Source organism: Triticum urartu, chromosome 4A (genome assembly GCF_056163025.1).
Source record: "Triticum urartu cultivar PI428250 chromosome 4A, HENAU_Tu73, whole genome shotgun sequence".
In the NCBI taxonomy this organism is placed as follows: Eukaryota; Viridiplantae; Streptophyta; class Magnoliopsida; order Poales; family Poaceae; genus Triticum; species Triticum urartu.
Window position 1 is genome coordinate 168,013,193 of NC_141876.1, and position 26,203 is coordinate 168,039,395.

The 26,203-nt window shown below is 45.8% G+C and overlaps 2 protein-coding genes and 1 long non-coding RNA gene across 6 annotated transcripts; 1 reads left to right on the forward strand and 2 right to left on the reverse strand.

Annotated features, from left to right (window-relative positions):
• Positions 1–4,880: 4,880 nt before the first annotated feature.
• On the reverse strand, positions 4,881–9,103 carry LOC125551809 (uncharacterized). Its single transcript, XR_007303227.2, has 3 exons — positions 6,219–9,103; positions 5,999–6,142; positions 4,881–5,602 (listed from the first exon to the last, which is right to left on the reverse strand). It is a non-coding gene; the product is annotated as an uncharacterized LOC125551809 (long non-coding RNA).
• A 4,089-nt stretch (positions 9,104–13,192) lies between these two features.
• LOC125551807 (uncharacterized) lies at positions 13,193–20,202 on the forward strand. Of its 4 annotated transcripts, none has more exons than XM_048715167.2 (13): positions 13,196–13,986; positions 15,399–15,828; positions 15,962–16,598; positions 16,804–16,844; positions 16,925–16,993; positions 17,362–17,462; positions 17,841–17,919; positions 18,441–18,539; positions 18,605–18,673; positions 18,802–18,851; positions 18,939–19,052; positions 19,504–19,598; positions 19,670–20,202. In XM_048715167.2, exons 1-12 carry the CDS (start codon positions 13,661–13,663, stop codon positions 19,556–19,558), a joined length of 2,070 nt encoding a protein of 689 aa, XP_048571124.1. In that variant the 5' UTR covers positions 13,196–13,660; the 3' UTR covers positions 19,559–19,598; positions 19,670–20,202. The 4 variants fall into 4 exon arrangements, 3 of the variants coding, with proteins under 3 accessions (XP_087374204.1, XP_048571124.1, XP_048571123.1); XM_048715166.2 differs by having other exon boundaries at positions 13,203–13,986; positions 18,939–19,020; XM_087518078.1 differs by having other exon boundaries at positions 13,193–13,986; positions 18,939–19,020; positions 19,504–20,202.
• LOC125551808 (uncharacterized) lies at positions 20,082–23,140 on the reverse strand. The gene is made up of 2 exons (XM_048715168.2): positions 22,771–23,140; positions 20,082–20,749 (listed from the first exon to the last, which is right to left on the reverse strand). Exons 1-2 carry the CDS (start codon positions 23,113–23,115, stop codon positions 20,687–20,689), a joined length of 408 nt encoding a protein of 135 aa, XP_048571125.2. The 5' UTR covers positions 23,116–23,140; the 3' UTR covers positions 20,082–20,686.
• Positions 23,141–26,203: the final 3,063 nt, after the last annotated feature.

Sequence of the window (26,203 nt, forward strand, 5' to 3'; positions counted from 1 at the left end):
TATCTATGGAATTAATCTTTCTATTTTGATAAAGCACATGGCTATTAATGGTAGAAGAAAGATTAAGTACGTTACGGAAATTTGTATCTAAGCTAGCCTTCATCTCTTTGATAGATTCATTTTGGTAAGAGAGCAAAAGAGATGTAGATTCAACTTTCTCATTCATGGGGTGCCCAAATATGGTTTTCATCTTTTCATAAGTGTCTATGGCATCCCCTTCAAGAAAACCTTCTACAAATATAGAATCTAGGACATGCTTAAAAGAAGAAGGTAGGGCAACATAAAAGATTTTTAGGTAAATTTCAATTTGGTATTGAGACACATAGCTAGCCCTCATCCTTAATAGTCTATCCCAAGCATCTTTCAAAGATTCATCAAGTAAATAACGAAAGATTCTAGAATCATCTTTATTAAAATTATTAAGATTCTCATTGATAACTCTGGTAGGTCTTTCCATAGCATCTTTATTTATGAGTTTAGCGAGAATAGAAGGATTGTACAAAGTACTAAAACTCGGGAGAGAACTCCCAACCCTTTTTGATTCCGACATAGCGGAAGAAAGGTGAGCGGAAAAGAGAGGGCGAATAAAACGGCAAGGGTGAAGTGGGGGAGAGGAAAACGAGAGGCAAATGGCAAATAATGTAATGCGGGAGATAAGGGTTTGTGATGGGTACTTGGTGTGTTGACTTTTGCGTAGACCTCCCCGGCAACGGCGCCAGAAATCCTTCTTGCTACCTCTTGAGCACTTGCATTGGTTTTCCCTTGAAGAGGAAAGGGTGATGCAGCAAAGTAGCGTAAGTATTTCCCTCAGTTTTTCAGAACCAAGGTATCAATCCAGTAGGAGGCCGCGCACGAGTCCCTCGCACCTACACAAATAAATAAATCCTCACAACCAACGCGATAAGGGGTTGTCAATCCCTACACGGTCACTTACGAGAGTGAGATATGATAGATATGATAGGATATTTTTTTGGTATTTTTATGATAAAGATGCAAAGTAAAATAAAAGGCAATAAAAATAACTAAGTGTTGGAAGATTAATATGATGGAAAATAGACCTGGGACCATAGGTTTCACTAGTGGCTTCTCTCAAGAGCATAAGTATTCATGATGGGTAAACAAATTACTGTTGAGCAATTGATAGAATTGAGCATAGTTATGAGAATATCTAGGTATGATCATGTATATAGGCATCACGTCCGAGACAAGTAGACCGACTTCTACCTGCATCTACTACTATTACTCCACACATCGACCGCTATCCAGCATGCATCTAGAGTATTAAGTTCATAAGAACAGAGTAACGCTTTAAGCAAGATGACATGATGTAGAGAGATAAACTCATGCAATATGATATAAACCCCATCTTGTTATCCTCGATGGCAACAATACAATACGTGCCTTGCTGCCCCTACTGTCACTGAGAAAGGACACTGCAAGATTGAACCCAAAGCTAAGCACTTCTCCCATTGCAAGAAAGATCAATCTAGTAGGCCAAACCAAACTGATAACTCGAAGAGACTTGCAAAGATAACCAATCATACATAAAAGAATTCAGAGAAGATTCAAATATTGTTCATAGATAAACTTGATCATAAACCCACAATTCATCGATCTCCACAAACACACTGCAAAAGAAGATTACATCGAATAGATCTCCACAAGAGAGGGGGAGAACTTTGTATTGAGATCCAAAAAGAGAGAAGAAGCCATCTAGCTAATAACTATGGACCCGAAGGTCTGAGGTAAACTACTCACACTTCATCGAAGGGCCTATGGTATTGATGTAGAAGCCCTCCGTGATCGATGCCCCCTCCGGCGGAGCTCCAGAAAAGGCCCCAAGATGGGATCTCGTGGATACAGAAAGTTACGGTGGTGGAATTAGGGTTTTGGCTCCGTATCTGGTAGTTTGGGGGTACGTAGGTATATATAGGAGGAAGGAGTACGTCGGTGGAGCAACAGGGGGCCCATGAGGGTGGAGGGCGCCCCAGGGGGTAGGCGCACCCCCTACCTCGTGGCCTCCTGGTTGATGTCTTGACGTAGGGTGCAAGTCCTCTGGATCATGTTCGTTTCGAAAATCACGTCCCCGAAGGTTTCATTCCGTTTGGACTTCGTTTGATATTCTTTTTCTGCGAAACTCTGAAATAGGCAAAAACAACAATTCTGGGTTGGGCCTTCGGTTAATAGGTTAGTCCCAAAAATAATATAAAAGTGTATAATAAAGCCCAATAATGTCCAAAACAGAATATAATATAGCATGGAACAATAAAAAATTATAGATACGTTGGAGACGTATCACCGTCCTGCTGGTCTTGCTCTTGTTGCATCGATATGGAAACCTTTGCTTGACGCCTCGGTACTCTTCGTCTGCGCTTGCCTCCTTAACACCAAAGAGGAAACAAGGACACTGTGCGCGCTGGCGCCCGCCTGGCACCCGCCTGACTTTGGTCGTCATGGCTCATGTCATTGGAACCTCGCGAAGTTTGTCTTGCCTTGATCTCTCCGCCCCTCGCGAGCCAACCTGGTGAGGCCGCTCCTGAGGAGGTCTTGTGTCGTCCGCCTCGCGAGGCTTGGTCCCTCGCGAGGGTCTTGAACGCTTGTTGGTGAAGATGGGTCGTACGGGCCCGCTCGTAGAGCCACGCCGTGGGCCACAGGCAGGCAAGTCTGGGGACCCCATTCCCAGAACACCGACAAACATGGATAAAAGTGGCATATTATGAAACTAGATGAAATTCTAAGCATTTTGCATAAATAATGTTTTTACATATGATGCATGGATGATGAGTTTTAATATGCATGATGACTAGGGAGTTTTCGACAAAACAGGCGCTCTCTGAATATTTCGAAAAAAAATTCCTGGCAGGAAAAATAACATCACAGGCCGAAACTGGCAGGCCCGATGGGAGTGTGGGTGCTGGAGGCTCACCCAGCGGGCCTTGGCCCAAAAGAGGAAGCAGGCCGAGGGTCGCGCAGCTGGGCCGGTGGGCGCGGCTACGGCCCGCGCAGAGGGTCTATGTGGTGGTCGATGTCTCCACCGACGCGGACACGGTGGCGGCGGCGGAGCTCGATCCGGCCCGGATCGCGCCAGATCCTGGGGCGAAGACGGCGGGGAGGCGGTTGCGAGATGGATCCGGGCTAGGGAAGCCCATTCCCGATGACGAGGGGTCGTGGGGCAGCCCGAACGTGGAGATCCAGGGCGTCCTGGCTGCGGCTCGCTGGTCGTCGGCGACGGGGACAGATGGAGGATCTCCGGCCGATGCAAGGTGGGTGCAAGTGTGGTTGGGTTTAGAACATACAATAGACGGAACTAGGGGAACCCGGACGGATGCAAGTTTTGAAAACATGATGATGCAATGCACATGATGACATGGCAAGATGCAACACGCAAGCAATTGACATGGCAACGATGGCGAATAACTGGAAGACACGTGGCGCATCGGACTCGGGGCGTTATAGAATATGTATGATGTTGGTATGCAACTGGAGTGCTTTGCTGAAAATGTGGTGTGCTGCAGTGCTTTGCTTAAAATGTTGCATTGTACTGCATGTGGATAGCTTCATAGACCACATGGAGCACTTACTATAAATAGCATTCTATACTTACATATGGTACATTCTACAAAAATTCAGGTATCAAACAATTTTGAGTATTCAGTTAAGATTTAGTTCGGTTAAGTTAAAATTCAGTTAAGTTAAAATTTAGTTAAGTTAAAATTCAGTTGAGTTAAAATTTAGTTAAGTTAAAATTCAGTCAAGTTAAAATTCATTTAAGTTAAAATTCAGTTGAGTTAAAATTCAATTCAGTTAGAATTCAGTCAAATTCAGTACAATTAAGTCAAATTCAGTACAATTTATGTTTAGTTAAAATCCAGTACAATTCATTACAATTGAGTTAAGTTTAGTTCAATTCACTCAACTGAATACAATTGTTGGATCAAGTAAGCAATGTGGGCCTAATAATGGGCTAGTTAATTACTTTTGTCAACAATATTTGACTCTAATATTGGGCCTACTTACCACCATTAATCTACTGCCTACCTACCAGCCACCATTTCTACTATATAAAGCACCCCCCCCCCAATTGGCAAAAACAACACTCAAACCCAAACACATCCATTCTCCTCCCCCCATCCGCCAAAGAAACCCTAGGAGAGATGGATCTTGGAGAGGTCGTCGATGAAGAAGAACATGTGCCCAGGGTAGCCAGGCATAGAGAGGCAAGAAGGAGGGAGAGAAGGCAACTGTCTCAGCGGATCCTTGCAGCACGCAACCGCAAGGACTTGGAGCAGTTCCTGGAGGCATTCCCCCTTGGCTCAAACCCTACTGATGGTGATATCATCTACTGGGCAAGGAGGAGGGCAAATTTCCATCCTTTTCAGGTCACTAGGATAAGGTGGAGTAGGATTCTGTACCAAGATGAATGAGTTGTTTACTTTCTATGCTCCTAGATCTACCTTTCTATCTATGTGTGAAATATGTTTATGAATGCAATGTAATAAATCCTAGATCCTCCTTCTGTGCTACATGATGCAGTGTATGCAATGTATGCAAAAACTTAATGAAATGTTGGATCTACCTTTATGTGCTCCATGATGCAGTGTATGCAAGTTTCAGTTAACTGAACCATATTCAGTTAACATTGTATACCAAATTTTAGTTAACTGCAGAAACAGTGTATACCAAATTTCAGTTAACATTGTATACAAAAAACAGTGTATACCAAAATTCAGTTAAGTGGAAAAAGCAAATAAGTTAACTAATAGAATAAATCAGTAAGATGAACCTAAATTCAGTTAACCAAATCATAACTCACTTAATTGAATCTAGATTCAGATAACTGAATACTAAATCCAAATTCACTTAACCAAATCAAAACTCACTAAACTGGAACAACATTGATAACTCAAATTCAGATAATATAGTGCATATTAGGTCATTGCATCAAATAGTACAGTGCATCAAAGATAACTAAAATTTAGGCAGCAATTCACTCGATTAAACAAGACCACTGATCATCATTAACTAAATTCCATTAGAGCACCAATGGATCACTCAAATTCATCTAGCATCTCCCTAATCTTCCTTATCTTTCACTTGGTGTCTTCCTTATATATGCTTGAACAGGTCACCAAATCATATACTCTAGCTTATTTATCTCTTTCTTCAACGAATCCCTTTCTTCCTTCAATTTGTCCCTCTCTTCCATCATTTTGTCCCTCTCTTGCTTCATCTCACCCCTCTCTTTCTCTGCCTTAGCCCTGACCACCTGATGAATGTTGGTCACTGATTTGTCAGCAATTCTCTTCTTCTAAAGTTCTATCTTTAGGTCAGACATAGCTAGCCTTGTGTTGCCTAATTCAGTAATTGTCTGTTCTTTGTCAGCCACCATCTTAGCAAAATCTAGTTTAAAAAACCTCAGGTCTTTTTCCAGCTTTTCCTTCTCATTTAGAACCCTAAGATTTTCTTCAATCACAGCTACAGCTTCCCTGATCCTGGATCTGTACTCGTCTTCATACATGTCCCAGACCCTAGCTAGACGGGTCCTCAATTGTGGAGGCCACTCTGGGTCAACCCAACGCACATAAGGGCATCTAGGCCCATCCTACAATTGAAGAGGAAACAATGTAGAGTTAAATGCATAATTCAGTTAAGTGCACAAAGTTCAGTAACACTGAATCAAAATTTAGTACTGCATAAAATTCAGTAACACTGAATCAAAATTCAGTTAACTAAATCAAAATTCAGTTAACTGCACATTCAGGTTACTGTTTTCACAGAGCACTTTGAGCATTCCTGAGCTACTTAAACAATACATATTTGGACAACACTTTATTTAATATGAAGATAATCTTAAACTTACATCACTATGAACATGGCACAGAATGGCACAACTAAGCAAATTCAATCTCATATGTACTTAAATGGCCAAAGCATGTACAACTATGAACATGTACTACAGCTGTACCATCTACATCTACAGCTAAGAGCATGTACTAACCTTCTGTGCACAACCCAGGAATCTTCTTCCACTGTCAACAGACTAAAATGCAACAAGCTTCTCACACACTGCTTGGTGCTCACACCTATCAGGTAGATCTGCAGCAAGGCCCATCCAATCGAAGCTCCCAATGGTGCGAGGACCCTAAAACCAAATCAGTTTAGAAATCCCCAATTTTTTCCTAACCCTAGATGCCAAATGAAGGTGGAGAGGATCTCACCGGACTAGTGACCGAGTCGCCACCTGACGAGCAAGAGCTGGATCCGGAATCACTCCATGAAACCATGGCTGGGTCGGCTTGCTGGACGACAGCAACGAGCTACGGGCTTGAGCAGAGACGAGAGAGAGCAGAGCAAAAACAAAGATGGACTGAGTGTGTGGCTGTCTGGATCGGGCGGGGGGGGGGGGGGGCAAACCGTGCTCTTGTAAAAAATTAATTCAGGTGCTTTCCTGTCCTGCGGGTAGATTCACAACAAAGGCGGGGGCCTCTTTGAAAAATGCCACGTGCTGACCGGATCGGCACCCACGCGTCCACATGGCGCTCTGTGATTCATCAGGACCAAATTTGCACATTTGATGCAAGTTCAAGGACTAGGTAGGGTCAAAATGCAAGTTCTAGGACTAAACCATTACATTGAGAGCAAGTATATACGCGTGATCACCTCCCGAGTGATCACGGCCCGATAATATAGCATGACAGATGAACAAGAATGTAGTGCCACTGATGGAATACTAGCATCATATACTAAGCATTTAGGATTGCAGGTAAGGATAACAACTGTAGCAACAATGACAGGCTATGTAGCAGAATAGGATTAACCGAAAGCAGTAACATGCTACACTACTCTAATGCAAGTAGTAACATGCTACACTACTCTAATGCAAGCAGTAAAGGGAAAGAATAGGCGATATCGGGTTGATCAAAGGGGGGCTTGCCTGGTTGCTCTGGCAAGAAGGGTTCTTCGTCGATGCAGTCAATCACAGGGGTACCGGCAGCGGTCTCATGGGTCTATCGGAAAGAAGTAATGGAGCAGGAACACAATAATAACAGAGAATCAAAGCATCACAAAGCATAACATGACAATACGCGGTGCTAGAGGTGACCTAACGCAGTAGTAGGTGATACCAGCGAAGGGGGGAAACATCCGGGAAAGTATTCCCGGTGTTTGGCATTTTTCGATGGATGAAATGGAGGGGACGGTTGCATGTTCGCTATGCTAGGGACGTGTGACGGATGAACGGACTGCGTATTCGGATTCGTCTGGTCTTTCTGAGCAATTTTCATATATAAATTATTTGCATCTAATTTGCAATTTATTTTATATTAATTTTCAAAGTTTAAATGATTTTCTAGATTTCTGAAATTAATATTAATTCAAAAAATAAAACTGTAAATACTTTTGTCACCTAGTGTTACTCTAGCCTATGAGTATGACAGTGGGGCCAATGGGGTGGGTTGACCTAGTCCATATGTCATTGTCTATGGGTAAACTAGACTTTACTTAAATTAGATTAACTAGCAGTGGGGCCACTATCATTGGCTAGTAGTTAACCTAACTATCAATTAGCACCTAAGCTAATTGCACGGGCCGGTTGTTGGTGGCTTTGCCCATAGACGCATACACCATGTGTTAGGCCATGGCCACGGCCATTAGTAGTGGCTCAACCTAGCAGTCGGGTCGGATTTGGTTAGGTCGACCTCTACCAGACCCATACCCTATAAGTAAATGGGTCTACCTCTTCGCCCATGACCCTACCCATGGGCATAGGAGCAGACCCACGCCTATACCCATCGGGTAACCCGACCCAATGGGTTACTTATCGGCGAGGTGGTACTAAATAAGCTGCCTCTAGCCGTGCACACAAGGCAGCCATGCATGACAAAAGTTATATGGGCTTATATGGCTTTAGAAGCCCAACAGGCTAGCAGGACATGAGCTGCTGAGTGCTGAGGTACATGGGCTTCATATCAAGCGTTTAATTAATATTTGTGGGCTGATCACACCAGCGCTATGGCATATGGGTATGTGAATTGGGCCGGGTCGGGGTGTGGCTGAGTGGACTGGATCATTGATTTGACTAACATTTAGGGCCCACATGTCAGTTAATTGGGCGATCTATTGGGCGACCCACAGGCATTACCTTATGCCCATACCCTACCCATGACTAATCGGGTTATCCATCGAGCTTACCCATGGATGAAGCTGGCGACCCATACCCATTAGGGTCGGGTGCCCATGGGCGCGGCCACCCATGGGTCGGATTGCCGGATTGAGTAGTGGCTGGAGCAGCAGTACGTAGCGGCCAGGAGCAGCTAGAGCAACAGCGGCGGCTGGGCAGCAGAGTATAGCAGCAGCTAGCGGCGCAACAAGTAGTAGCGCAGCAGCTAAAGCAGCAGCAACATGGCAAGCATCGGCATCAGAAGCAATAACGGCAGCAACGCAGTAGCGGGCAGCAGGGGAGCGAGGTCGCTGACAGCGCCGGCGGGGCGCGGGGCAGACACGCGCGGGTCTGCATGTAAGCGCAGGGGGTGTGGGGTGCTGGTGTGGCCGCGATCAGGAGCAGGTGAGCGCGTGCGGACGCAGTGCTCCGACCATGGCGGACGACAGCGCGGGGGTTTAACGAGACGGCATGCATTCGAGCTAGGGGAGAGAGGGGAAGACGTGAGGGCTCACAGCGATGGTGAGTAGAAGGAGGGCGCGACAGAGATGGTGCATCCACGACGGACGCCATGGCCTTGGGAAGGAAGGCTCTAGCGCGAGCTCCCCTGCTCAACGTGGGTGCGGGCCTGCTGGTGGAGAAGGGTGCGGGTGTCGCGCGGAAGGAGCCGGTGGGGTTGGCCGGCTTGCTTCGGTGGCCGACTAGGCGGGGGCCGCCGGTGACGAGGCGGTGGACGGGCGGCTCAGGCGAGCGCACACGCGCGCCGGTGAGCGCCGCCCACGGCCGAGCGCGGAGATCCATATGGCGGTGCGAGGACGGTGGGAGGAGCTGCGGGGCGACACGGTCGGGCGAGCATGAAAAGGGGTCAAGCGCGAGCGTGAGCGCTTCCCTGTGTGGGTGGCGGCGCGAGGAGGAAAGAGGCAAGGAGCGAGAGGATCGGGAGGATCGGGAGAGATGGGATTGATCGGGAGGCTGGGCTCACGATCGACTAGGTTAAGGGGGATTTAGGCGGGCCTTGGGCCATGCGGTTGCCAGATGGTCAAAAGCCCGGGGTACTCTCTTATCTTATACCTTTTAATTTCCTTTACTGTATTTCCCTTTTCACTGTTGTTTGCATTTTTTTATTTGCCCACACTTGATCTTTTGTTCAATGTGAAACTTGACCCACAATTACTTGTAATATTATTGGCTGCCACAAAAAGTTTCAAAGCATTTGGGAGAGTTCAACTATTTTTAGAAATTGAAAAGGTCAAACAATTGGCCAATTTCCTGTGGCATTTTAAACATCTCCCAAATGTTTGTTTAATGTAAGACAATTATGCAGTGAATATTTCCAACCTAAGAAACATTTTAGTTTTGCAGTTTGAAGAAATTTTATTTTGACTTTAGTTTAAATTTTGAATTTGAACTCGATTTGGACCGTAGTACGGTTTCGTAAATTAATTGTGATGACATGGGACCATTAGTATGTGATTACTATAGATGAACTACTGGGATATTACAATCGCCAGAATAGCCAGCACCACCCCGACAAACCACATCGCTGCTGCCAGCACCACCAAGTGCCCAGCAGCCTCCGAGGGCGCCTGCCTGCCCAACACCACCCCCACCACCGGACAGGGCTGCCACCAGAGACTAGACGCGCTGCGCCGCCAGAACTCTGCCGGATGAGATCCCATCTGGGATAGGGAGGGAAGACACACTGCCCAAAGCTGTCTCCACCCATGCAACACCACCGGACGAAGCAAACCCACCACCGCCACCTCCGCAGAGCAAGGCTGCCGCCAGAGCCTAGGCGCGTCGTGACGCCAGAAGCTCCACGGACGAGATCCCGTCAGGGGAAGGGAGAGGGGGCCGCGACGCCCAAGCCGGTGTCGCTGTGCTCGCCGGATCTGGGCCGCCCAGACCTCCCAACGCCTGCGCTGCACCTGTTGAGTATCGTGATTATTAGGAAAGCTAGGATAGCGTAGGATATTATTCTACCTTGCCTTGTACTCCAAGATGATCATGTACTCCTATATATATATATATATATATATATATATATATATATATATATATATGCCCACGAGGCTGAAGTAATACAACGACAATTCCAGCAAATCCCTCTCTCTCTTCTAACATGGTATCAACCTAATTGATTCTAAACCCTAGCCGTCGCCGCTTCCGCACCCGCGCACTGCCCCTAGGGCGGTTGGCCTCCATGACCGCCGCCGGGGGCTGCGCCGCCCGTACCTAGGGTTCGTCCGCCGGTCATGTTGACCGGCTGCCCTAGAGTCTATTTCCGGATCCTTGATCCGGAGTTTTTCTCTCACCGATCGTTTGATCGGTGTTCTTTTTTGGTTCTCTGATCTATAGATCGGGTTGAGTCGCTCGCCACCGTTCGTCATCAACAACGCCCGACTACTATATCACATCTTCATCGACTTGGACTAGATCGGATGTCACACGGCGCCTCGGACTTCATGCCCGAGCCAGATGCGGTCGCTCACGCAGTCGTGCGTAACCCGTCGTCCTCGCCGCGTTAGTCCGTGAGTCACACGTCCTGTGCGGGCGTGCTTGGCTGCCCGATCCACAGCGTGGCCACGTTCCGGATTCATGCACATTGGCTACCCATACATGGCGCGTCCCGTGCTAGTGGAGACTCCACTTATGCCTTCCTGCAGTACGTGTTCAAGCCTGGTTGCAGGCTGTTGCAACGTCCGGTGTCTGACGTGTGCCGTGCTGGATTATATGAAGATCGTCGTACAGTTTGTGCGCCTATCCACCGATTGAGCCCGGGCTGCAACTGCGTCGTCCCTACGCACCGCAGTGTCGCTGCCCATGGTTCTTCCCGCGACAACATCGATTCACGCAGCCGCTGCGTCGTTTTTTTGGGGCGTAGTGCCACAACACGTGGTCCCATCGTTATCATGAGACCGTTTTCATGGTTGCACCAACCCGCGCGTTACCGTTACGTCGCCTCTTCGGGCCGTAGTGCCGCGGCCTGCGCTTAACCGCCGTCCCGAGGTCATCGCTCCAAGCCGTTTTCAAGGCTGCACCGATCCTCACACTGCCGCTGCGTCGCCCGATCGGGCCGTAGCGAGCGTGGCACACGGTCCCTGCAACCGCCATGAGGTCTTCCCGTCGTTGCCCCGACCCACGCGCTACCGCTGCGTCGCCCCTTCGGGTCGTAGCGTCGTAGCGCGCAGTCTACTTCGCCGTCCCAGCGCGTCGACTTCTATGTGATATGCGTCGCGCTGCCTCCCTAGGCGCGGGAACGCCACCATCCGCGCCGGTATTCGTCATGCTGTCGGGTTCTTCCTCGCCTACTTCGGGCACCGTCACCGCGCTTCTGACCTAGCCGCCGCCGCCGCCTCCTCAGGCAGCCGCCACCGCTCTTTTTCCCGGTCCACGGCGACTACCTCGACATCGGCCACCCCGACTCGACATCGACCACGGCGTCCCTCGCACGGCTACCTCGAGCACGGCTACACCACCCTACGCTCTCAGCTACCTCGACAAACGGCACAAAGGGCTACCGCCTTGCTTGAGCAATCTCGTCGGTTTTCACTCCAGCCACTACTCCCGATGCATCGTCTGTTACGACTGTGGGGGGGTGTCCGTCGGCTTCCCTTCGGATTCTTCTCCAGTCTCATCGTCTCTGTCGCTACCGTTGTGATTGCGGGGGATGTTGAGTATCGTGATTATTAAAAAAGTTAGGATAGCATAGGATATTATTCTATCTTGCCTTGTACTCCAAGATGATCATGTACTTCTATATATATGCCCAGAAGGCTCAAGCAATACAACGATGATTCCACCAAATCCCTCTCTCCCTTCTAACAGCACTCCGTGCGCAGCTGAGCCACGCCGCAGCGCACCCTCCAGGCGCAAACGCCCCGCCCCACGGCGCACCCTCCAGGCGCTAGATCCGCGCGCGTTCGTGCCGCGACCTGCGCGCCAGAACCATCCCTCGCCGCGACCGGCGCGCCAGAGCCATCCTGCGCCGCGCCGCCATCTTGCCGCGCTGCCACGAGCATTGCGTCCCATGCACTCCCGTCGAGACCAACGACCCGCGCCGCGAAGCCGGAAACGGAGGAGGAGAGGGCCCCGCCACCGCCAGGCCGCGCGGGCTTTGCCCGGCGACCCATGCTGGCGGCGGCGAGGGGAGAGGAGCCGGAGGTGAGGAATTGGTGGTGAGGGCTAGGGTTTACTCTCGGGCCGCCCGTGGGAGCGACACGGGAGTCTTCGAAGAATGGTTGGCCCTAAAAAATTCAAGTGTGAGATCGTTGTGTGAGAAGAATTTTATACTACATATAAAATGTAGGGTATATTATCGTGTATCACGGCACGTGTACATCAACCACAGAAAATAAAAGGAATAATAAACATATGAAACAGGATGGAGATGAATAGAGTAGAGAAGATAGGCGAGATGGTGCAAAGCTGTGATGAACTTTTTGGGCAAAGCTGTGGTTCAATAAAGCGATGGGTGCTCCCTCACCCTCAGCAGGAGACGCGCTAGGCACCAAAGCACAGCCCACAGATGAGATGATACCGGTCACATGACATTCAGCAGAAAAGAAAAGGGGCAACCAACAAGAAGACTAATCTTCATAAGATAATATAATATTTCCTCCGTCTCAAAATTTTTGTTTTAGATTTGTCTAAATACAGATGTATCAAGTATACGGATATATTAAGTCACGTTTTAGTATTAAATACATCCGTATCTAGATAAATATAAGACAAGAATTTTGAGACGGAGGGAGTAGTACTGTACGTGCTATAATGCAGAATATGGCGAGACCAGTAATAGCAGAATATGGAGGAATACTAGTTTAGTAGGATTGCCGTTAATGGAAACAAAGATGCTTTTTCCAAGGCAAGGCGATGAGGCGGACAGACGCTCGCAAGTGGCAACATTTGGAGGCGGACGGCGACAACAGAGAGAGGCGGCCCGAGATCATCTACTCCTAGCTAGCATCCGTCGGTCCCCAGCACAAAATTCAACTCAGACAAGTAAACAAGGAGCCGATTCTGGAGATAATAAAATAAATAAATGTGGAAGAACAGGTGCATAGCCAAAGCCATACACAAAGAAAGGAAAAGGGAAAGGAAGAGACGACTGGGATAGATAGATTCCATCTCATTTGCTCCAGCTCTAAGCAAAGAAAGAAGGAAAGACATCATGTAGGAGTGCTCAGTAGGCAACAACCTGGAACCACCTCCACCTCCTGGAAAACCTCGCAGCTTGCTTCTTCCTCCCATTGTTGAACCTTGAGAGTGGACAGACGTGTAGGAGCTCACTTCTCTTGCCATCGGCAGCCCCCTGGAAGCGAATTGCGCCAAATTTGTCGTCCAATAAAAGGCGCCCCGCCATTTGGGGGCCTCCACCTCCTTGCCTTTGCCTTGCCTTGCTTGCACAACTCCAAGAAAAAGAGCCCCGGCCAAGCGGCGGGTGCCTTGGCCTACTACCATTTGATTTGATCCCACCGTGGTCTGGTCTCTTGGCCGGCGATGGAGCCGGATGAGCTCCTGAGGAAGATACGGGTGCTGGAGGAGGGCCAGGAGGAGCTCAAGCGGGAGATAGGCAAGCTTATCCCCGGCCAGTCCTCCGCGTCTCCGCCTCCGCCTCCGCCTCCGCGCCGCCCCTTCCCCGCGCTGCAATCGCTGCAGCAGGCTACATCGTCGAGGGGCCGCGCTCTGGCCTTGCTTCACCAATCCCCCTCCTCCTCCTCGCGCCCGCAGCGCCCCGGGCTGTCCGACAGGCACTGCCACAGGATACTGCAGTCGCTGGGGCAGGCCGTGCATGTCATTTCCCTTGAAGGCAAGGTCTTGTACTGGTGAGCTTCCTTCCTTGCACCTTTTGCTTGCCTGCTTGCCTGCCTGCTCAATGCTCATCAACTGTTTGATGGAATGCTGCTGCAGCACACGATTGCACTGTAATACTATTATTGGAACCATTTTCATATATAGGGCCCGGGAGTGAACAAATGCTGCAGGCAACTATACACAAATCAAGACATGACCCCAAACTTAGTTTGAAACAATGTTTTCTCCTTCGGGGTTGCATTCAACTATTCGCTCTTCCATTAGCCGTATCTTGCATGCCATTGGGAAACCAGTTGTGTGTTGGGAGGAATTCAGTTGTTAAATTCACAAGGATGGATGTTATGTTTCATAGTTAGTATACACGTTGAAGGCCGAGGGTGGGGATGTGCCGCCTCATCTAAGCTTGCTTTCATATCATAGAGAGGCTTCAAAGACTATATGGAGAGATCACAAACCTTGAATGCCCTTCCTTATTCAGTATTGAGCATAACTGTTCTGCGATTATATAGTGTGGGCCACCTAATAAACAAATATAATACTTCACCTGTTCCATAATGTAGTGCGTATAGATTTTTTTGAAAAGTCAAACTTTGACCAAGTTTATAGAGAAAATTGTTTTTATCTACAATACGAAATATATAAAATATGTAACTACTTATAGTGAATGTAATGATATATGCTTGGCATTCTAGATGTAAATGTTTTTCTCGAAAAACTTGGTCAAAGATTGTGAGGTTGACTTTTCAAAAAATCAATATGCACAATGTTATGGAACGGAGGGAGTAGATTATATGGTGTGCCCCACCTAATGATAAAATCGTAATATCATGTGTTGGAACAAGCTAATTGGATTTAGAAGGTATTTTGGTTGCTGCTTGTCATCTTTTATCATGTGTTGGAACTTGATATGGCAAGGTTAGGTTAACTCGAGTGATAAAACTGAATATAGTGTGCTGCATAATTGAATGTATCGCTAAAAAATATGGTGTGCTGTTTTAGTATTTTATTTTACATAGTAAAATAAACAAACTTAACCTCTCAAAAAAGTAAACAAATCTGGAAGCATCATGTGTGCCTTTTAAGACCTGTGATCTCAGATTAGGATAAAAAACGTCAACACTTTGTGCCTAATCCCGCATGTCTTTGGGACCTTTGTAATAATGATGGATATTTATCAGGGTTGCATTTTTTCCCCAAATATTTTGCTTATCGTGATGCATGTAATTGGTGTAATGCTCTTGTCTGGTCGCCGGCTTGGCTCAACAAGTAGGAAATTTTTCTTATGAAATATGCATTTCATGATGCACCTCATGGCCGTTATCTCTGTTTTATGCTATGAAATATGAATAAGTACATCTTACACTATTTTCTTATAAAAATGTACATCTTAATACTAAGTTCTCCCATTTTTTCTGTAACCTAGGAACCGATTTGCCGAGCATCTATATGGCTATTGTTCATCAGAAGCGATTGGCCAGGATCTCCTTGAATTAATCTGTGATCCTTGTGATTTCAGTCCAGCACATGAGATTATCCGTAATATATTTATGGGCAAGTGTTGGAGAGGGAAGTTTCCTGTCAAGCACAAGTCAGGAGAGCGGTTTTCTGTTGTTGTGAATAACACTCCTTTATATGATGAAGATGGTAGCTTGGTGGGCCTCACCTGTCTGTCAGGTGATGCACGGATATTGGAGGAAATAGTTGGTCCTTCAGTGGTAGGGAAATCCTATCCAAATTCAGCAAAGCCCCATTTACAAGTTAACAACAAGCCTAGAAGTAGCTTGCCACAAAAATGTTTGTCAGACTCCCAACAACCTCTACAATCTGCCATCACGTCTAAGATAACAAATTTGGTGAGTCGCATTTCTGAGCAAACAAAAGAAACGGCTGCACTGTTGGTTTCAATAGAATGTTTCTCTTATGGTATTTCTTCTTAATTTATTTTCCTAGTGTATTCTTTTCTTGATTTCTAGAATGACAACACAGGCTACAAAGGTTACAAGTAGAGTTCGTTCTCGGATCAGGTCAGGTCAGAGTTGCGACGAACAGGATGGTAATGGTCGCCAGGGTCAGTATTCTGATCATGATGCCAGGGAAGAGTTGACATCAAGTGAAGCAAGCACCCCAGGTGGGGATGTACTGCATGGTGCCTTTGTTACCGAAGAGAAATCACCTGTGAACTCAAGAAAAACAAATAGTGATGATTCAGGACAAGGAAAAGGGGGATTTCAGAAGATTTTTAGTTCAAAGGCAGAGGCATTATTGACCAAGAAGGGGATATCATGGCCTTGGAAAGGAAATGAAAACGATGGTGGTTGTGGAAAGAATAACATGACTTCACCACCGTTACATGATAAGCAAGAGAACACTCAGATTCGTCAGGGAGTACCAGTTCTAGAGCCTATCATAATTCCAGACAGCAAGGACACTGAATACGCCCAGGCAGGCAAATATGAGGTCTCAGGTTCCTGGTGGACTTTCAACAATAACAGCACAAGTAGTACCATGAGCAGCACTGTAAGTAGTAATAGCAGTCCTATCGAGAGAGTAGATTATGAAGCAGACTGCCTAGATTATGAGATCTTGTGGGAAGACCTAACACTTGGAGAACAAGTAGGTGAAGGTAGTTAATTCTCACTTTACCCTGGTTCTCCTTTTATTTTTGAGAGAGAATTTGCAATTCCCTCTGGCTGCAGACGTGGATACTCACATCTCTTGTTGACATGTACTTCAAATGATTTATGCTGCATGGAAGTTGGTATTGCTATCCTATTCCTTTCTAAATAGAAATCACTCATTTCCTCCATGTTCATGTTTGATCCACGCAGGTTCTTGCGGAACAGTGTATCATGCTTTGTGGTATGGATCGGTATGCATAGTCTACCGTAATTATGGGTAAATATTTAAACCTTAAAAATATGTTTTGAATGTCCATCAATGCCCCTGTAGGATGTGGCAGTTAAAGTATTCTCCAGGCAGGAATATTCAGAAGAAATGATACGTACCTTCAGACAAGAGGTTAGACATCCATATCTAAATACACTTGTTGTTCACTCTCAGTTGGATATTTTGTTAACAGAACTATAGTGTACCCATTTTGTTGTCGAGTCAGATACTTGGTAATTTGACTCCCTGGTATTCACAGAATCGCTATTAGTTTTTTTTATGAGACATGATAGTTATTTTCGTTATTCTATGTTGATGTAATCATGTAGATAAAAATGAAGAAGAAAGGATATAGTTTTTTTATACAGTGTTGACACATCTTCACCTTGTTTCTTTCGTATGTAGTTTTTTTGTGGGCTGTTGCAATCAACAGTACATTGTTAACTTTCTAGTTTCGTAGTTTGTGGTCATGATTGCATTTGCTTCCACCTAATATGTAGGTGTCACTGATGAAGAAGCTACGTCATCCCAATATTATACTTTTCATGGGTGCAGTTGCTTCTCAGGAACGGCTTTGTATTGTTACGGAATTTCTCCCACGGTATGCTTTACATCTCCTACATGTCTTACCGTTGGTAATTACTTTCTCCTTTGCTTGGTGCAAAAGAAGGATTAGGTCACTACACAGTCTATCTATATGGCTTATGATCTCATTCAGTAAAAGTAATAGGGAGTAATAACAGTAGAGTATGTGTATTGTGCCGACTGCCGAGTTCTTAACTATCTGGCACAATTTTAAATCTGGTTAGTATTTTTAGGTGAGTTGTTCGAGTAGTAACTGCCTACTTGTTGTTTTCACTGTTCCTCAAGTCGGCTGGTATTTCAATGATGTATTCTGTTTCAGAATTTCAAAAATTAACATTCAGGACAATATTTCTTATTAATTATGTATCACACTGTACTGAGTCCTGTCATGCAGAGGGAGCTTGTTTCGCTTACTACGGAAAACCACTGGCAAGTTGGATCCAAGACGGCGAGTTCACATGGCTATAGACATCGTGAGTGCACTTACGTTGAACAGCTAGTTTCTAGTAAATGACAAGCCAGTTAAATTCTATGGAAGTTTGAGGAATGAACAACTGGATAAAACATTCTTCACGTGCAGAGGTTCAGAGATTTATTGAATAGGCAAATAATTATTTTTGGCAAGTGTGTAGAAGAAAAACTGGAGTTTTCTTATGTACCCAATAGTAGGCCATATCCCAACTTTCAGTGTAAGAAAATGGAAAAGTACAGGCAATGGTGTCATGCACCTTACATCTAACAGGATATCTCGTGTTTACAGTCTGTTACTGTGTCTTACTTGAAGGTTCTTTCACTAAAGGCCAGTCATAATTCATGTGATTATGATACGAAACACTAATAGTCAACCAATTATTTATCATGCTTGTTCTTGCCAGGGCCTCTAAATCCATGGAGACAAAATTACCTTATATTTTGTTTGACAAGTACATGGTTTGGTTTTATGGAAGATTTTATCGTCATGGAGATCTTAAATACATTTTAAAATATTTTTCAGGCAAGGGGCATGAATTATCTTCACAGTTCCAGCCCCACCGTTGTACATCGTGATCTAAAATCGTCAAATCTGTTGGTTGATAAGAACTGGACTGTGAAGGTAACTGTTGGATCTTAGTTTTCCTTACTTTACACTTTCTCTTCTCATTCACTTGGTTCAATTAGGTTGCGGACTTTGGTCTTTCACGCCTCAAAATCGAAACATTCCTTACTACAAAAACTGGGAAAGGAACAGTAAGTACAAGCAAACATTACCTTTTTTACATGTATTATCTAGACTGACAAAATAGAAAGAAACGTTACAATCATCATATTATTTTTTTTCTGTTCTAAATATCTGATATCTTAGCTTTAACATCTAGCCACAGTGGATGGCTCCAGAAGTGCTACGTAATGAACCTTCAAATGAAAAGTAAGCTCAATGGGACCATTTTAATACAATAGATGTTCCCGCAATCTGCAAATGATTTCTCATACATTCCTTTCTTCTACATGATAGGTCCGACGTGTACAGCTATGGAGTGGTCCTATGGGAGCTTGTTACTCAGAAGATTCCTTGGGATACTCTCAATACAATGCAGGTCCAATTTTGCTATGTATTTCTGTTGTTTAGGTATTCACACGATTTTCGATCATATATTCTGACTGTAGCGACTATGTGATTGTGAAATTTGTATCTATGTTTCCTTGAGCAGGTAGTGATAGGTTGCAAGATCCATCTGCGTTATTAATCTACTTAGATACAACAAGAAGATATAAGTTCAATAATTTTTGCTTCATATATCTTCCCATCTCCCTTTCAGTCTGGCGGCAAGATTAATACTGAGATGTTTGCCATAGAATGTCTCCTTGCAAAATAAGTACTCCCTACGTTCCATACTTCTTTAACTAAAACCACGACAAGAATTATAGAACAGAGGGAGTAGCAGCTTACTGGTGAATGATAGATTTCCTATTAGAAGTGAAATAACTACCATTGCATTTTAAGACAAACTCAGTTTTTTTGCTTATGTGACCGTGCTGAAGTACAAGAAATTCGTAACATTCTGACCCATACGGCGCAGGTTATCGGAGCCGTGGGTTTCATGGACCACAGATTGGAAATTCCGGGTGACATAGATCCTCAGTGGGCATCAATGATTGAGAGTTGTTGGGACAGGTACATACTACTTACTGTACTACTAGCAATAAACCGATTCCCGCTAACCCATCATCCTTTTCTTCGAGCAGTGACCCACAGCGCCGCCCTTCATTCCAAGAACTCCTGGAGAGGCTCCGTGAGCTGCAAAAGAAATACGCCCTGCAGGTGCAGATGCAGCGGAGCACGGCTGGGAAAGGCGCTGAAAAGATGAGCGTTGATGATGGCTAGCTAAGGCTCAGGCCCCGATTTGGATGGATTGTGTATTTGCCATTATGAAAATGGTCCATTGGGCTCGATCCGGAAGGTTCGAGGAGGTCCTCCATGCTTACCCCGGGAGGAACTGTGGTGGGAATCGAGACAAGGTGCCTGAAAGGTGGTTTTAAGCTTGACGAATCGCGAGGCTGAAGCCCTGAGACGCAGTTTCTTTTCGGAGAGGAAGGCCATAGAACGAACACTCGTCACATAGCAGTCCTTCGAGGCACTGTAGGAGGGACGCCTTGATTAGTTCTTTATGGATTTTTTGTATACCAAGACTTGTATACATACTTCCTCCGTCCGGGAAAAGTTGTCCACGGGACAGTGTATTTGTTTTTTTTCAAAAAAACCCACAGAGTTTTAAACACGTCACGAATAACTCCATCTCCTTCCTTCCTCCTCCTCCGTCGCCCGCGCCTTGCAGCCATCGCCGGCTACCCACCCACCAGGGCGCCGCCGGCTGCCTAGACCTGCACCGCGACCAACGCCAGCGCCGCGTCCCAGCGCGTGACCAACAACAGCGCCGCCGCTTGCTTGGACCCACACCGCGGCTTCCCACCTGCACCACCCGCCATGAAGGCGACCTGCGCCGGCGCCCGCCTCGAGCTACGCCGCCGGGCCCGTTGAAGCTCGCCGCCCACGATCGCCGCCAACGTTCGCCCACCTTCGCCGCCCACCTGCACCTCCGATTTTATCATCTTCAGCCGCCGGCGCCGTGGACAACTCCGGCCACTCCCGCCTCTGACACTGCTATTGGTGGGCAACGCTGACGCTGTGGACCTCTGATGCTGTTTTTGCCTTTTCCCCTAGCTCGCCTCTGCTGCCACTCCCGCCTGTGCTACTGGTGCTGTTCAATTTGCTGCTGTGAGTCTGAATTTGATGTTCTCAGTACAGTAGTTACTCTGGTTCTCAAGCTGTAGATGAAATTCAGTCAGTGGATACAAAGCTAGAGAAATAATCCAGGACAAAGACTGTACAAAGATGCATTAGCCTTAAAATCACATTTCTGTTCTGATGTAAAAACACCAAAGATGCATCATGTACTCTACAGAAATGTTGCAAAAAAGATTCAGTTAACACAGAAATTAACTGAATGTGTCCCCCAATGTCCAATGTTCATCAGTTAACTGAATCTCACCTAGAGTAGAAGCAATTTCTGATCTACTGTTACTGTGGATTAAGTTGGATATTGTTGGACTAACATAATTTCTAGACATGGCCTAAAATTTCTACACACTGATTTGACAAGCAATACTCCATTACAGAGAATATTTACACTGAAAATAGAACATTTACAATGAAAAATAGGACCCCGAAGAAACTGTATTCAGTGATCTTGTACTCTGAAAATAGAATATTTACACTGAAGCTTCAAACAAAATTTCAGAGATCTTGTACTCAATTTAGTGGCAATCAGACTTGAGATGCACTGAAGCTTCGAAACTGAATTTTCAAAATTTCAGTGATCTTGTACTAAATTTTCTACCTCACTTTCTTGAGTTAGTTCAAAATTTACACAGCAGTAGTGACTCCAGTGTGTGTAGTTGCTGTGGAGCAAACTACACACATTCATTTTCTACTCCAGCAGATGTTGTGGGACATTTATTCCCACCTCCACCACCATCTTGTCAGTTTTGACAGTGTGTGTATGGAGTAGTTTTCACAGCAGTATAAACCATTAGGATAGTGAAATCATTACTGTGGAGAGTAGAGTAATTTGACAACAGCAGCAATTTTCTGTAAGTACTCAAATTCGGTATACTGTAAATTCAATCGAGTGTAAATGACAATTTTGTTTTTCTAGCACTGGATTGCTTCCCTTAGTGTAAATTCAGTTAGCACATTCTTCCTCCATATTTGGTTATCAATAGTATAAATTCAGTTAACTCCTACCCTGATGTCTAGAACACTTTACAAAGCAAGCAACTTGATCCCGGAAGAGGAAGATGAAGCTCAACAAGAAGAACAAGCTCAGCAAGGTGTATGTCTTGTGTCATGTGTCATGTGTATGTCTTGTGTATATGTGCATGTCATGTGTATTTGAATTAAGTTGGAATTATTTGAATTACAGTCGAGAGGAATTGGCTAGATGATTCTTCTCATCAATGAAAGCATTGAGCCTAGGGAGCTACAGTAACTGCATTTGTCCATTTTTTAAACATGATTCCAAATCTGTCCATATTCATTTTAAACTTGAACACAAACAATCTTGGATTTATTTGGAATTCTTCTTCTTCTACTCTTGCTAGCAGTGAGCAGGGAGATGGGAAGACGGATTATCTTCTTAGTTGAAAGCATTTTATTCACATAGTCCTAAATTTGTAAGCTGGAAATACAGGCTTCTGAATTTTACAATTTCGGAGTACTACTTCTTGCAAGCAAACATATTATACTGGACACATTAGAGCAAGCAAGAATTTAAGCAGCAAGGAGTAGAGCAAGCAAAAACATCATGAATCCAAAACAAGATTTTGCTGAATATTTTTACTGTTTGCAGCAAACAAAAATTATCTTGGAAAGTGTCCACAGAATTTCAGTCAAAGAGGCATGTCCTTTTCAAAAACATCATGAATCCAAAATCTAGGAGACAAACTTTGTGTAAAACATTCTGAATTTTTACACTGAACATTTCTGAATTACTAATTCAGTCTGAACGTGTCACAACATTTCTGAATCAACATTTCTACAGTAAACCAGAGCAGGGATTCTACTCCATGAAGGTGTTGGCTCTGTCTTCTAAACTAGTGAACATTTCTGAATACAGCAATGCAGAGAGCATCAAGCGATAATAGAGAGCAGAGAATGGAAATCTATGACATGGTAAATAATTCGATGAGTAAAATGAACTTCAGTCCATGAAAGTGCAGAGCTTAAGCTCTATTCAGCAAATGAAAACAGCAGTACGAGGTCTGGGCAGCTAAAGCAAACATTCGACCTTGAGGAACTCAGGGGCGGGCTCGACGGGGGTGGGCAGGAGCGCGAGCCTCCGGCGCGCTGCGGCGTTGCGCACCTCCTCGAGGACCTCGGGCATAGTGACCAGCCGGCCCGCGGTGGAGGCGTTGGCGTCGACGACGGCCACGGCCAGGCCGCTCGAGTTGGCGCAGCTGGACACGATCCGGCTTACCGCCTGCGCGGACGACTCCTTGGCCACCGTCTCCCGCTGCGCCGTCGCGGCCGCGCCCCACGCCACGGGGGTCGGGGCGATGGTGCCGGGGGGAGGCGGGGGCCGGAAGGCAGAGTCGCCGGCCGCCAGGCCGAGGGCTGGCCACGCTTCTTCCATCAACGCTAGGAGGGAGGGGTGGGCGCGAGCAAGAGACACGGCGGGAGGAAGAAGAAACAATTTTTGGGGTGAAAGAGGGGAGATTCGGGAGGCAGGCAAGGGAGGCAGCGGAGCTACGCGAGGCAAAAGGGAGCGGCGGAGGAGGGATCTGCGGCGGCGGCGGAGGACGCGTGAGAGAGCAGTGGAGCAGCGCGGCGCAGGGGAGCTCCGGCGTCCATGCGCCTGTGTCGGAGCGGCGGAGCATCGACTGGAGAAGATGAGGAGTGCGGGTTGTGTCGGAAGTTTGGGGAGGGTTTTTTTGTAAAATCGCCACGCGGACAACTTTTCCCGGACGGAGGGAGTACATCCTTTCTGGTGTGACTAGTTAGGGAAGCTCAATGGCTTGGGAGTTTGAACGATCTTATTCGTTTGCAGCATGCACCACAATCAAGATCGAAAGGGTTACTGTACGCACTTTCCTTATTTTAAAATTATAAGGCGTTTTTTCCTTTGTAGAGTACTGTGTGATCCATATGAATAAATCGGACCGGCCAGACCCAACCTGGTCCTTGCCGCACCGGACGGACGACTCCGTCCACACTGACCTGATTCACTTGACACCACAATTCCGTATGCCGCTCCGGAAGAATATCACATGGAAAGCAACATTCATAGAAAACTTTATGAAAACACGTTTCAGAGTTTTGAAAAAAAATTCTAAAAAAGAGATGTTAAGACGGTGATATTCCTTAAAAAAACACATTACGAGATGAGATGCGATCTAGGAAAAAAAATACAAATCCATCAATGAATAGTGCATTTATTGTTCAGCACTATTCAATTCAATGTTGATATTGTCTTTTCATATCTCGCGTATTAACTTGAATGTGTATGGCAATAGAATAGCAGTCTCTTAACATCCCATATTTCTTTGAGTTTTTTTTTTCAAAACTTCAAACATCGTTGAAGCTCCTTCTCCCATTTGCTTGCAGGATTTTACCAACCCATTTTCAAAACTTCCATTCTTAAGTTGCTCCCTGAGCTTAATTAAAGATCATTCATTTTACCAACCCACTTAGGGTAATATTTTGATTTTGGAGCACCCTTGGTGTCCTACATGGTCACCTGTTTATAATCATCTTATAATTCTGGAGACTCGTCTTGTATACCTTGCTAAAATCAGATCTTTGGATTCATGACCAAAATCAGTGGAATCAAACCCTTGGGTTGACATTTTTTTTCTCAACCTACTACGTCTATTATTCTAAATACTCCCACTGATGATGATTCTGCTAATATCTTATGTTGGGATCTTACTCCTAATGGCAGATGTAACTCTAAGAATACTTACAAGCTTTGCTTGCAGGATTTGCAGGTCTTCCCCAACAAACCAACCCAGGAAAATTTCCACTCAAGTGAAGGACATTCTTATGTAGGTGTGGAAGCACAAGTTCCTACCTCCTGGGGTTAAAACCTTTGCTTGGAGGCTAATGAGGGAAGCTCTACCCACTGGCCTTAAAGCAAGCAGGCACTCTTCTCACATTAGCAAAAATTATAGCAGGTGTGATCTCCCTGAAGATGAAATGCATTTTTAATGCCCTTTTGCTAAGGCTGCCTGGTTCTCCCCTCCCTGGAACTTAAGATCTGATGAGCTTATTTCCAATCTGGATACTATGCATGAAGGAAATATGCCCTAGAGGCAATAATAAAGTTATTATTTATTTCCTTATATCATGATAAATGTTTATTATTCATGCTAGAATTGTATTAACCGGAAACATAATACATGTGTGAATACATAGACAAACAGAGTGTCACTAGTATGCCTCTACTTGACTAGCTCGTTAATCAAAGATGGTTATGTTTCCTAACCATGAACAAAGAGTTGTTATTTGATTAACGAGGTCACATCATTAGTTGAATGATCTGATTAATATGACCCATTCCATTAGCTTAGCATCCGATCGTTTAGTATGTTGCTATTGCTTTCTTCATGACTTATACATGTTCCTATGACTATGAGATTATGCAACTCCCGTTTGCCGGAGGAACACTTTGGGTGCTACCAAACGTCACAACGTAACTGGGTGATTATAAAGGAGCACTACAGGTGTCTCCAAAGGTACATGTTGGGTTGGCGTATTTCGAGATTAGGATTTGTCACTCCGATTGTCGGAGAGGTATCTCTGGGCCCTCTCGGTAATGCACATCACATAAGCCTTGCAAGCATTACAACTAATATGTTAGTTGTGAGATGATGTATTACGGAACGAGTAAAGAGACTTGCCGGTAACGATATTGAACTAGGTATTGGATACCGACGATCGAATCTCGGGCAAGTAACATACCGATGACAAAAGGAACAACGTATGTTGTTATGCGGTCTGACCGATAAAGATCTTCGTAGAATATGTAGGAGCCAATATGGGCATCCAGGTCCCGCTATTGGTTATTGACCGGAGACGTGTCTCGGTCATGTCTACATTGTTCTCGAACCGTAGGGTCCGCACGCTTAAAGTTACGATGACAGTTATTACGAGTTTATGCATTTTGATGTACCAAAGTTAGTTCAGAGTCCCGGATGTGATCACGGACATGACGAGGAGTCTCGGAATGGTCGAGACATAAAGATTGATATATTGGATGACTATATTCGGACACCGGAAGGGTTCCGGAAAAGTTTCGGATAAAACCGGAGTGCCGGAGGGGTTACCGGAACCCCCCGGGGGGTTAATGGGCCTTATGGGCCTAATGTGGAGAAGAGGAAGGGGCTGCCAGGGCAGGCCGCGCGCCCCCTCTCCCCCTAGTCCGAATTGGACAAGGAGGGAGGGGCGGCGCCCCCCTTTCCTATTCTTCCTCCACCTCTCCTAGTTGGACAAGGAACGGGGAGGGGAGTCCTACTCCCGGTAGGAGTAGGACTCCTCCTGCGCCCTCCTCTAGGCCGGCGCACCACCCCCCTTGGATCCTTTATATACGGAGGCAGGGGGGCACCCTAGTACACACAAGTTGATCCTCGTGATCGTTCCTTAGCCGTGTGCGGTGTCCCCTGCCACCATATTCCACCTCGGTCATATCGTTGTAGTGCTTAGGCGAAGCCCTGCGTCGGTGG

Excerpts from the sequence above, each read along its gene's own strand:
- LOC125551807 (XM_087518078.1), top strand. The coding sequence starts at position 13,661 with ATGGAGCCGGATGAGCTCCTGAGGAAGATACGGGTGCTGGAGGAGGGC. Across the intron at positions 17,920-18,440 it reads TTCACATGGCTATAGACATC|GCAAGGGGCATGAATTATCT; the intron begins GTGAGTGCACTT and ends AATATTTTTCAG. Across the intron at positions 18,540-18,604 it reads ATAAGAACTGGACTGTGAAG|GTTGCGGACTTTGGTCTTTC; the intron begins GTAACTGTTGGA and ends TGGTTCAATTAG.
- LOC125551808 (XM_048715168.2), bottom strand. The coding sequence starts at position 23,115 with ATGGAAGAAGCGTGGCCAGCCCTCGGCCTGGCGGCCGGCGACTCTGCC. Across the intron at positions 20,750-22,770 it reads CCGCCCCTGAGTTCCTCAAG|CTTGAGAACCAGAGTAACTA; the intron begins GTCGAATGTTTG and ends TTTCATCTACAG.